This window comes from Podarcis bocagei (assembly GCF_964188305.1).
Source record: "Podarcis bocagei genome assembly, chromosome: 7".
NCBI classification, from domain to species: domain Eukaryota; kingdom Metazoa; phylum Chordata; class Lepidosauria; order Squamata; family Lacertidae; genus Podarcis; species Podarcis bocagei.
Window position 1 is genome coordinate 6,977,469 of NC_138132.1, and position 12,730 is coordinate 6,990,198.

Here is a 12,730-nt window from a genome sequence, read left to right on the forward strand (position 1 = left end):
GATACTGGACCATGTTGGGATTTCAATGCTCTGCAGTCCCTCAGCTCTGGACCAAGGTTGTATATACAGTGGTACCTCAGTTTAAGAACAGCACTGTTTACGAACTATTTGGTATAAGAATTCCGCAAAACCAGAAGTAGTGTTCTGGTTAGCGAACTTTACCTCGGTCTACGAATGGAAGCCGAACAGTGGAAGGGCAGTGGCGGTGGGAGGACTCATTAGGGAAAGCACGCCTCAGTTTAAGAACGGCTTTGGCTTAAGAATAGTCTTCCGGAACGGATTAAGTTTGTAAACCGAGGTACCATTGTATGTGTAAATAATACCATATATCATAAGGACACCACCGTCTCTGCTGTGCCTTCTTTCCAGAGGAAACACAGGCACCTGAAATCTCACACTACTCTGGGGATTGGGGTGGCATGGAACATTTACCGTATTTTTTGCTCTATAGGGTGCACCGGACCATAGGGCGCACCTAGGGTTTTTTTGGGGGGGGGATAAAGGGGAAAAAATATTTTTCCCCCCCCAGCCCCAAAGAGCAAAGAAGCCAAGACAGCCAGCGGGATCCATCCAGGCTTCCTCTTTAGCCACGCGCAACCTCTCCAGCCGGGAGAGGCTGCGCGTGGCTTTGGCAGAAGCCAAGACAGCGAGTGGGATGCATCCCGCTCGCTGTCTTGGTTCCTTTTTAGCCGTGGGGCTGGGGCGGAGGAAGCCCGAGCTTCCCCAGACCCCAGAACGGGTCTGGGATCGGGGGCGAGGTTGCGCGGAGCCTCACCTTCGCTCCCGGAGCTTGCTGCTATCCGCAAGCCTTCTGAGCCCGGCGGGAACTCCCGCTGGGCTCCTCAGGCTTGCGGATATCTGCCCGAAGCCCGGGGTGCGCTGTGCAGCGCTCTCCGGGCTTCAGGATGCAGGCTGCTATCTGCAAGCCTTGGAAACCCAGCGGGAACTCCCGCCGCGCTCCAAAGGCTTGCGGATAGCTTCCTGAAGCCTGGAGAGCGAGAGGGGTCGGTGCGCACAGACCCCTCTCGCTCTCCAGGCTTCAGCGAAAGCCTGCATTCGCTCCATAGGATGCACACACATTTCCCCTTCATTTTTGGAGGGGAAAAAGTGCGTCCTATAGAGCGAAAAATACGGTATATTTATGCTTTCCTTGTGCTATAAGTCACTTGGAGACCTTTGGGTGACAAGCAGCTGATAAAACTGAATAAATAATCTTAAAACGCAAAACATGCTGCACTCCTCAGGTCGTTCGCCCTCGCCGCAATGCTGCAATTGTTGAGCATGTAATTGGACTTACCACCGGGCTTTGTCCTTGAGCTTGGGGGGCTGGTAGCCGCTTTTCGTCATCAGCACCAGGACCCTGTGAGGTGGGACAAGGAGGTAAGCCCACCCTTCTCTGCTCATGAGCAGGCTTCTCCCCACCTTGCCTCGTGCTCCCTTTCTTGAATTCTGTACCCACAAAAGCTGGGTTCTGTTGCTGGCATGAATTCCGCACAACCGCCCTTTATTTTGCATAATTTATTCTGCTAGTCACAGGGAGAGGCAAGGACCTAGTTTGAAGCTCTGCCTGTCCAACACTGTCAGCCACCAATTCTTATTCAGCAGCATCCCCCCCCCCCATTGCGTTCCGAAGGCGAGGAAGGATTGGACCCTGATTAATAAAATACACACGAGCCTTGGCCAGCTAGATTCTAGGAGGAAGTGCGAATAATAATCTGTCACACCCTGGCCCCGGTCGCTTTTATTAACAAAAGAACTTTTAACACAGCGCTCGTAAGAACCAATCAGATTTCCTCTGAGCATTTCAAAAAAACCTACAAAGTTAGATCACAGAAATCCTTTTAACTACAAAGACTACTTTGAGCATGCATACATATTTTAGGTAAATACAACAGGAATCAAGGAGGAATGTATTTAGCAAATCCCGGAGGTCATAAACAGGAAAGGAAGGATGGCAATGGAAGACAGTATTTACCATCTCCTTGTGAACTCTTTTCCTGGCCCTTAAAAGGTGAAGGGACCCCTGACCATTAGGTCCAGTCGTGACCGACTCTGGGGTTGTGGCGCTCATCTCGCTTTATTGGCCGAGGGAGCCGGCATACAGCTTTCAGGTCATGTGGCCAGCATGACCAAGCCGCTTCTGGTGAACCAGAGCAGCACACGGAAACGCCATTTACCTTCCCCTGGAGTGGTACCTATTTATCTACTTGCACTTTGACGTGCTTTCGAACTGCTAGGTTGGCAGGAGCGGGGACCGAGCAACGGGAGCTCACCCCGTCGCAGGGATTCGAACCCCCGACTTCCTGATCGGCAAGTCCTAGGCTCTGTGGTTTAACCCACAGCACCACCCGCGTCCCTTTCCTGGCCCTTAAGAGCTACCTAAAGATTAACAAAATCTACATCAAAGCTACCTTCTATCTTTATGGCCCAGGATGCCTGGTGAAGCAACTGGTTTGTGTAAAATGCTATATGTGACTGTCAGGCAGAGAGAAAATGGCAGAGGTGCAGAGGCTTGTGGGATTCGATCAGAAATCATGTCAAATGGCTCAAGCCCAGTCAAAGCAATGCGTTCATTGCTGACACAATGGCTTGCTACATTTTTCATAATTCCTCATAGCAATCTCACCTGACCACCACACACACCACGCCCCCAGGTTCTGGAGATCTCACTTCATGTTCAGACGACCCCCAATTAAATCATTGGTACCAAGGCGGTTGCCCTGCGCCACCTCCCACAACCCAGAGAGAGAAGGGTAGGGATGTGCAACTCACCGCAGAGGGTGTACGTCGAACAGGGGGGGCTGAAGCTCCGCCAGCTCGATAGCGGTGATCCCCACGGACCAAACGTCGCACAGTTCATTGTACCCGCCCTTGAGTTCCACTGCCGCCACCTCTGGGGCCATCCTGGAACACATGCGCAAGGCGGGACTCACCACAACTTCGATTAAAGGCAGTCCCTTCCGTTGTATGCCACCCGCAGCCCTCCCTGACTCGGTGCCCTCTAGGTGCTTTTTGGACTACAACTCCCATCGTCCCTTTAAGAAGGAACTTGACAAGCTGGAAGGTGTGCAGAGGACGGATGATCAAAGGTCTGGAAACCAAGCCTGATGAGGAACGGTTGAAGGAGCTGGGTATGTGTTATATACTAAGCTTGGATCCTAGAACAATAGGCAGGTAGGATTGTAGAATGCAACAACTGATTGGCCTGCAGGAGAAGACCAATCAGCCTCCAGGAGGGAAGCAGAATCAGCCAATCAGATGGGACTCATTGTGTAAATAATGTATATAAAGGCCTAAGGTTCTGGGGTGGGGGGGAAGGAATCACTGTTTTACAAGCTGCAATAAAGAGCATGAAATCACTGCAGGACTCCGAGTATATTTCAGTATGTTTAGTCTGGTAAAGAGGAGACTGAGAGGTGATGCATCATCCATCTTCAGTTATCTAAAGGGCTGTCACCTGGAAGAGGGAGCGTGCTTGTTTTCTCCTGCTCCAGAGGCCAGGACTCAAACCTATGGATTCAAATTACCAGGAAGGAGATTCCAACTAAACATCAGAAAGACAGCAAGAGCCGTTCGACAGTGGAAAGAACTCCCTTGGGGAGGTTGTGGACTCTCCTTCCTTGGAGGTTTGTAAACAGAGGTTGGGTGGCCATCTGTCACGGATGCTTGAGTTGAGATTCTGGCATTGCAGGGGGTGCCTTCCAACTCTACGATTGACCAGGACGTCTGGGATTGATGGAGGCTGTAGCCCAGGTTTAGAAACACTGAGGGAAGAACTGGTGGGCTGGTTGAGGAAAACTCCCCTCTCCCTGCAGCCCACTGCCTTCAAATCTAGACACCACCCATTTTGAAAAGCCAGTTGGCGACACATCCACCCACCACCACCACCACCAAACAGCTGGCCCTTTTTACCAGTAAGGGGTCCCTATGAAGGACATTCTCCGGGCAAAGGTGGCGCTGAGCTGAGCTGAGATTCCGAAATCCGCTGGAATGCAAGATGGAAGAAACAGAAATGGAAGAATGAGGAACAACATGTGCCAACTAATGTGGGCAGTGCTCAAATTCTGGGGAAAGGTACGTGGGTTTTAAGAAAACCCAGAAGTCCCACCTCCCAATCTCCTTCTGGTCATAAATAAACAACTTTAACTGATTTTAATACGTTAGGAGTCTGTCCCACTAAATTTTACTCAGAGTAATAAAAACTAATAAAAAATTATTTTAAAAAAATTACTCAGAGTAAACCCACTGCAATGTCTGGACCTGAGTAAGTCGTGGCAATTAATTTCAGCAGGTCTACTCTGAGTTGGAACAGTGTTGGAGATGCAACCCCTTTATTTTCATATTGTTATAGAACATTCAAAGCACCCCAGGAATCTTGGGAACTATAGTTTACCCCTCGCATACCTACAATTCCCATCCCCTTTAACACACGACCCTGGCAAATTTAGATTTGACCCTGGGGCAGATCTGGCAATCTTAAAACACATACCCAGCTTGACTTCCCCGTGGTCGTTGAGGAGAACATTGGCTCCCTGAAATGTGAAGCGACAGGGGGGGGGAATAATTTATTGATATCCCACCTTTTTCATCCAAGGAGCTTAAGGAGAGGGTAAGTGGTTCTCTTCCCCCTCCTCATTTCACCCCCACAAGAACCCTGTGAGGTAGGTTAAGCTGAGAGTGAGTGACGCAGCCCAAGGTCCACTGAGCTTCATAGCCGAGTGGGGTGATTTGAACCCAGGTCTCTCCCAGGTCCTGTTGTTGTTGTTGCTTAGTCTTTTAGTCGTGTCCGACTCTTTGTGACCCCCTGGACCAGAGCACGCCAGGCACTCCTGTCTTCCACTGCCTCCTGCAGTTTGGTCAAACTCACACTGGTAGCTTCGAGAACACTGTCCAGCCATCTCGTCCTCTGTCGTCCCCTTCTCCTTGTGCCCTCCATCTTTCCCAGCATCAGGGTCTTTTCCAGGGAGTCTTCTCTTCTCATGAGGTGGCCAAAGTATTGGAGCCTCAGCTCCCAGGTCCTAGCCTGACACTAACCACTGCACCACACTGCCTTTAGAGGCAGTCAGTTGAAGTGGGGTTCCACGCAGTGCTCTTCCCCACACTTTAAGGGTAGGAATTCCCCACATGTTAAGTTTTTTATTTCCCTAACAACCAGGTGAACTACAGCTTGCACATTTTATGACCTGGTTTTCCTTCCTATATCAGTGTTTCTCATTGTTCCTCTGAGCTATCGTACTTCCTCTTCATGTCACTCTGTTCTACTTGTCAAACCCCCTTCACGTCCTCGCCCTTCTTTCCCTGGATCCTGTCCCCTTGTTTCCTTAGGACAGGCACAGCCAAACTTGGCCCTCCAGATGTTTTGGGACTACAATTCCCATCATCCCTGAGCACTGGTCCTGTTAGTTAGGGATGATGGGAGTTGTAGTCCCAAAACATCTGGAGGGCCAAGTTTGGCCATGCCTGCCTTAGGACCTTCCGACCGCCCCGCCCCTTCTGCAGCGTCACAGCAGCCTGGCCAATGACAGCCGGGGGCCTTTCTGCCTCTCCCGAGAGCCTCTCTGACATCACTGCCAGAGACCTGCCACGACTACCAGCCACTGTTGCTGCTTTTACAAACCTGACTTTATCCATGTTCCGTCACGGTGGGGTTCATTTTGCAGAGTTAACGTTTACATGCTTTGAGAATGCAAATGGGAAGGTGGCGGTTCAGTAAACACAGCTGTGATGATTTAAAACACGTGTGTGGCCATCCCAGGGCCACACTCACAGACCTTGCTTACCGTCTGTTTCGCTTTCAGGAGGGAAATGGCGCCCTTTCTGCGTTCGAAGCAGCCTTCACTGCCTGACATATTTCCCAGCAAGGAGTGAAAAACAAAAGCTGCAGTAGCTAAGAATCTTGCCCCATGAGCGCTGCACAAATAAGTGTTTTACTTTGCCTAGGCCCTGCCCCAAGTTTTGATCTGTTATTACCTTGATGTCTCTATGGATCTTCCCCTGGTTGTGAAGATAAGTCAGACCCTAGAGGGTGAAATTAAAGACCCACATTATGGAACCAGCCATCCTTATTGACAGGGGCAATAGAACTTTGACTCATGAACCAGGAGACTCTCAGGGGCCCCTCCAAGCTGTCCATAGTTTCTGAAGCACACAGTACACCATGGTTTGCCAACCTTTTTGGACCAGTCGATACTCCCGGGTTTTTCAGAAAGGCCCTATCTGCACCATATATTCAAAGCAGCACCATAGCACTCTTACCTCTCTTGCCCTGACCTCGCCACTGTGATCCACGTGATGGTCACCTCCAGACTTGATTATTGTAACTCGCTCTACGTGGGGCTGCCCTTCAGACTGACCCAGAAACTCCATTGGGTGCAGAATGCCGCGGCGAGACTCTTTATGGGGTCATCGCCGCGGGATCACGTTCACCCGGTGCTATACCAGCTGCACTGGCTCCCAGCGGAGTACAGGATCAGGTTCAAGGTGCTGGTTTTAACCAGCCCTATAAGGCCTAGGACCCTCGTACCTACGGGACCGCCTCTCCTGGTATGTCCCACGGAGGACCTTACGGTCTTCAAACAAAAACACCTTGGAGGTCCCGGGCCACAGGGAGGTTAGGCTGGCCTCTACCAGAGCCAGGGCTTTTTCGGCCGTGGCCCCGATCTGGTGGAACGCTCTGTCACAAGAGACTAGGGCCCTGCCGGACTTGACATCTTTCCGCAGGGCCTGCAAGACAGAGCTGTTCCACCAGGCCTTTGGCCAAGGCGCAGTCTGACCCCCTCCTTTGGTAATCCTCACAGAACTCTAGCCCAATGGTTGCCATTAATTTGATTTTGAACTGATTTTAGAATGAACTGAATGCTTTTAGAATGCTTTTGTTACTTTACTGTTGTTAGCCATTCTGAGCCCAGCTTTGAGTGGGGAGAGGGGGATATAAATAAAAAAATAATATTATTATTTATTAAACACTGATGAAACAGCTAAGAATGGTTAGGAGACTCTTATTCTCCCTATGGAGGCACAGCTCCCAAGCATTCTCTGACTGTTAAACCACTCAGGAGTCACTGAGAGAAGAAGATAGGAGTATAGGAGTATAGCATCTAGATCAAGGGAAGTAATAGTGCCACTGTATTCTGCTCTGGTCAGACCTCACCTGGAGTACTGTGTCCAGTTCTGGGCACCACAGTTCAAGAAGGACACTGACAAACTGGAACGTGTCCAGAGGAGGGCAACCAAAATGGTCAAAGGCCTGGAAACGATGCCTTATGAGGAACGGCTAAGGGAGCTGGGCATGTTTAGCTTGGAGAAGAGGAGGTTAAGGGGTGATATGATAGCCATGTTCAAATATATAAAAGGATGTCACATAGAGGAGGGAGAAAGGTTGTTTTCTGCTGCTCCAGAGAAGCGGACACGGAGCAATGGATCCAAACTACAAGAAAGAAGATTCCACCTAAACATTAGGAAGAACTTCCTGACAGTAAGAGCTGTTCGACAGTGGAATTTGCTGCCAAGGAGTGTGGTGGAGTCTCCTGCTTTGGAGGTCTTTAAGCAGAGGCTTGACAACCATATGTCAGGAGTGCTCTGATGGTGTTTCCTGCTTGGCAGGGGGTTGGACTCGATGGCCCTTGTGGTCTCTTCCAATTCTATGATTCTATGATTCTATGATTCTATGATTCTATGATTCTATGATTCTATGATTCTAAGACATTGAGGCAGTTTAAAGTGGTGTGATACTGCTTAAAAGCAAGTGGGGGACAAAGTGCCGTGGGCACCAGCCACAATATGGCTGCCAAGGGGTGTGGCCTAAGACCCACCCATACGTTCATACTCACTTGCAGTGTTTCTCGGCACACGTAGGCAATCTGCGGCTCTGTCAGGGGCCCGGTGACTGCAAAAGAAGGGGAGATGGTGAGCGCCATCTTTAATCCCGAAGTGGAGGACCGAAACCATAGCGCTGTTGACATTCTGAAAGACCAGAGGAGGCTCCGCGGTCATTGAGATGCTTTGCCAATCCCTGGCATGTCTCCTCAGTCATTTCCCCTGTCTTCAAAGTTCAGGGCAGGAGAAGATCAGAGCAATGAGCAAAGGTGATAATAAGCGCAGCTGGGGTCGCTTCTGTCGTGAGCATCACGCAGGCGGCGTTGGAGGGAATGGGGCGGGCACCCCTCATTGCTAGACCCCCGTGGTTACTCGAAGGAAAGGCGTTTCTTCACACACACAAAATCACAATTGAATCACGAACCGGAAATTAAGATAATGCTGCAACGCTAAACACGCCTGGCTGAAAGTCAGAATCGAACCAATATGAGAAAATACAGGAATGTTGGGAGCTGCGTTATAACGGTGCAACTAGCTCAGTAGCCTTTTTGTCTGTCCTTGAGTCCTGTCAGGGGGGAAAGGTGGGGTATAAATAAAGAAATAATCAATTATAATTGTGTCTACATTTGACCAGCAGTGACTCTCAATGATTTTGCACAGGGAGTCACTTCCAGCCTTACCTCTGGAGATGTTGCCAAGGATTAAACCTGGAACGTTCTGCATGTAGTGGCGCCCGCCCTGTGGAACGCCCTCCCATCAGATGTCAAGGAAATAAGCAACTATCTTACTTTTAAAAGACATCTGAAGGCAGCCCTGTTTAAGGAAGTTTTTAAGGTTTGATTGAAATATACTCGGAGTCGAGAGTGGATTTCATGCTCTTTATTCAGCTCATAGTGGTGAGGAGGAATGGAAGTTCCCCCAGAATGTCTGCTTTATATACATTATTTACACAATGGGCCCCATGTGATTGGCTAATTCCGGGATTCTCCTGTAGGCCAATCAGGTTGTGGATTCACTTCCACCTGGAGTTGGATTGGGTGGCTCCTGTGGACCAATCAGACTGCTGCATTCTGGACCCTATTGATCTAGGACCAATCAGACTGCTGCATTCTGAATCCTATTGTTCTAGGACCAATCAGACTGCTGCCTTTTGGATCCTATTCAACTCAGTACATAACATTAGTGCTGTACTGTGTTTTTAATATTTGGTTGGGAGCTGCCCAGACTGGCTGGGGAAACCCAGCCAGTTGGGTGGGGTATAAATAATAATAATAATAATAATAATAATAATAATAATAATAAGAAGAAGAAGAAGAAGAAGAAGAAGAAGATGATGATGATGATGATGCAGAGCAGATGATCTACCATTGAGCTGCGGCTCTCCCAGAGGAATTTATGCTGGGAACATTAATGCTATCTATACCATTATTTAGCTATCAGACATTTAACATGCAGGGGGGGGGGGAAACACCTCCTCTGCAAAATTCTCTTTGCCTCTTCTGTAGCCCAACCCTTTGTTTGTTTGTTTGAGGTGCCAACAGCATGCAGAAACCCATTTCTTTCTTTCTTCAGATCTCCGCACCACTTTTGCTGCAAAACCTGGCCCAGTCCCAGAGGTGCACAAAGCAACTGTCCAGAGTGCCGAAATCTGAATGCCTTAGGGTCAGAGCTGCCACCTGCCCCCTTTGCAGAAGATGCACAGAGATAAGAAGAAGAAGAAGAAGAAGAAGAAGAAGAAGAAGAAGAAGAAGAAGAAGAAGAAGAAGAAGAAGAAGAAGAATTTATTATTTATACCCCGCCCATCTGGCTGGGCCTCCCCAGCCACTCTGGGCGGCTTCCATAGAAACCAAAAATACAGTAAACTATCACACGTTAAAAACTTCCCTGAACAGGGCTGCCTTAAGATGTCTTCTGAATGTCAGGTAGTTGTTTATCGCTTTGACATCTGCTGGAAGGGCATTCCACAGGGCGGGTGCCACTACCGAGAAGGCCCTCTGCCTGGTTCCCTGTAGCTTTGCTTCTCGCAATGAGGGAACCGCCAGAAGGCCCTCAGCGCTGGACCTCAGTGTCTGGGCAGAACGATGGGGGTGGAGATGCTCCTTCAGGTATACTGGGACGAGGCCATTTAGGGCTTTAAAGGTCAGCACCAACACTTTGAATTGTGCTCGGAAACGTACTGGGAGCCAATGTAGGTCTTTCAAGACCGGTGTTATATGGTCTCGGCGGCCGCCCCCAGTCACCAGTCTAGCTGCTGCATTCTGGATTAGTTGTAGTTTCCGAGTCACCTTCAAAGGTACCCCCAGGTAGAGCGCATTGCAGTAGTCCAAGCGGGAGATAACCAGAGCATGCACCACTCTGGCGAGACAGTCCGCAAGCAGATAGGGTCTCAGCCTACGTACCAGATGGAGCTGGTAAACAGCTGCCCTGGACACAGATTTGACCTGTGCCTCCATGGACAGCTGTGAGTCCAAAATGACTCCCAGGCTGCGCACCTGGTCCTTCAGGGGGCACAGTTACCCCATTCAGGACCAGGGAATCCTCCACACCTGCCCGCCTCCTGTCCCCCAAAAACAGTACTTCTGTCTTGTCAGGATTCAACCTCAATCTGTTAGCCGCCATCCATCCTCCAACCGCCTCCAGACACTCACACAGGACCTTCACCGCCTTCACTGGTTCTGATTTAAAAGAGAGGTAGAGCTGGGTATCATCCGCATACTGAGATGGCTTATCCGCTCATGGGCGGAGCCGAGAGCCCCAATGTGAGGAGCCTCAGTCAATATAATCTTTTGATCTCTTCGCCAGCAACCCAGGAGGACACTTGCGAGGGGGAGAGGAAGTCAAGAGGTGACAGCTGTTGAAAACAAGAGTGTGAATTGGAAGCGCTGTGGTCGGCTTTTGATTGTCTAATGTGCTGCTATGATTGTGCTGTGCCTACTGAGCTAAAACGCAAAGTGGGGGGGGGGGAGGGAGACGAACATCTCAAATTGCCAAGGGCCAAACCCACCCACCACAACACATATTAGGGGGAAAACAAGAAAACGCCTAAGAGTTAAACTAGAGGTTCACAAAGTGGGTGGTATTGCCCCCCCCCCGGGGGGGCGCTAAGAGGCAAGAGGACAGCAGGAGGGCAATAGAGATGTTAAAAGGACTATCTGGTATCGCTGCACGGTGTTCTTTAATTTTGTTGGATCAATTAAACTGAATGCTTCTAATTGGATTCCGAACAAATGTGCAATGAACAGTTAGTGTTTCGAATTTTATTGCATTGTTATATCCCTTAGCGGGTTGTGAGGACTTTCAGCCTCAGCCTTCCTTTTAAAACAGACATTTAAGTTTCTAGTCCTTAAGGCAATGCCTGGGTAATGTATCAGAAGCTGTATTTGAGAGAGGGGTAGGGAGAGCAGGTGATCAGGGAGTATTGAATTGTGTACATACGCTCCCAGTACATTTCCGAGCACAATTCAAAATGATGGTGTTGACCTTTAAAGCCCTAAATGGCCTCGGCCCAGTATACCTGCAGGTATACCTGAATGTCTCCACCCCCATCATTCTGCCCAGATGCTGAGGTCCAGCGCCGAGAGCCTTCTGGCGGTTTGTTGGAAGCCACCCAGAGTGGCTGGGGAAACCCAGCCAGATGGGAAGGGTACAAATGATAAATAATAATAATAATAATAATAATAATTATTATTATTATTATTATTATTATTATTATTATTATTATTATTATACATAGGTAAAGGTAAAAGGACCCCTGACCACTAGGTCCAGTCGTGACCCACTCTGGGGTTGCGGCACTCATCTTGCTTTATTGGCCAAGGGAGCCGGCGTACAACTTCCGGGTCATGTGGCCAGCAGGACTAAGCCACTTCTGGCGAACCAGAGCAGCGCACGGAAACGCCGTTTACCTTCCCGCCAGAGCGGTACCAATTTATCTACTTACATTTGATGTGCTTTCAAACTGCTAGGTTGGCAGGAGCAGGGACCGAGCAACGGGAGCTCACCCCGTCGTCGGGATTTGAACCGCCGACCTTCTGATTGACAAGTCCTAGGCACAGTGAAAGTGCATTCCCACCCACCCCAAAAAGCAAAAGGGGTCTGTGTTTTACCCCCTCCCACAACTCCAATTCCCAGTGCCCTTAACAGACAATTCCCAATATTATTGTGCGTTTGGGTGCTTTATGTGTGTGGTTTGCGCACAGCCATAGCGTCTTGCCCCTCCTCGTGAGTAACGGAAGCAGACTCAAGGATGCAAAGCAATATAAGCGGAATCGGGGTGTGTGTGTGCGTGGAAGGGTGCCCATGCTTCCTTAGAGACAGGTGCCGTTTCAAACGGTACAGAGAGTGAATTGACCACACTCAGTTTCACTTCTGCAGTTCAGGACGGAGGCGGCTTGGTATCACGTCTTACTCCCTGCATGTGCATGCAAGAATACAGAAATGGGAGGGCAGGGGGTGGCAGGGGCAGTACTTATCCTAACAGGGTCACTGTTTTTGTCCTGAAAGTATTGTAAAGAGTTCCACAGGGTCAAAAGAGACAAGATGTGGGAGATCTGTGATGGGACCTCTCTGCTGCCCCTCAGCTACCTCCCGCAGCTGCTTTCGAATGCAAATCTTTGGTGATCTGTTCAGAAAATGGGAACCTGCCTTGTGCGAATTCAATCTTCTGCACTGACTTGCAATGGCTGTCAAGAGCAAGGGTTTAAAAGTCCGCATTTTAAGGGAAGATCTATTCCTTATTCATACTTTCAGAATCAGTATGTTTACCGAAATACAACCATACACTGAAATTTGCACTTACTTGAATTTTGCAAGCCAGTCAGCCAAAATGCAAATATTGGAGGAAGGTGTACATAAAAATCAACACGTCCGTGAAGATAACACACACACAAATGCATTATATGAGGGGAAAGTGCTT

The 12,730-nt window shown here is 49.3% G+C and overlaps 1 protein-coding gene across 2 annotated transcripts in view; it reads right to left on the reverse strand.

Annotated features, from left to right (window-relative positions):
• MAP4K1 (mitogen-activated protein kinase kinase kinase kinase 1) overlaps positions 1–12,730 on the reverse strand; it is a 76,860-nt gene that overhangs the window by 42,835 nt on the left and 21,295 nt on the right. For both annotated transcript variants that reach the window (XM_081200260.1, XM_081200259.1), the window contains exons 5-10: positions 7,830–7,885; positions 5,971–6,018; positions 4,490–4,532; positions 3,913–3,985; positions 2,773–2,904; positions 1,298–1,360 (exon numbers count right to left, since the gene is read on the reverse strand). In XM_081200260.1, the coding sequence (XP_081056386.1) occupies positions 1,298–1,360; positions 2,773–2,904; positions 3,913–3,985; positions 4,490–4,532; positions 5,971–6,018; positions 7,830–7,885 (415 nt within the window). The remainder of the gene's footprint in view (positions 1–1,297; positions 1,361–2,772; positions 2,905–3,912; positions 3,986–4,489; positions 4,533–5,970; positions 6,019–7,829; positions 7,886–12,730) is intronic.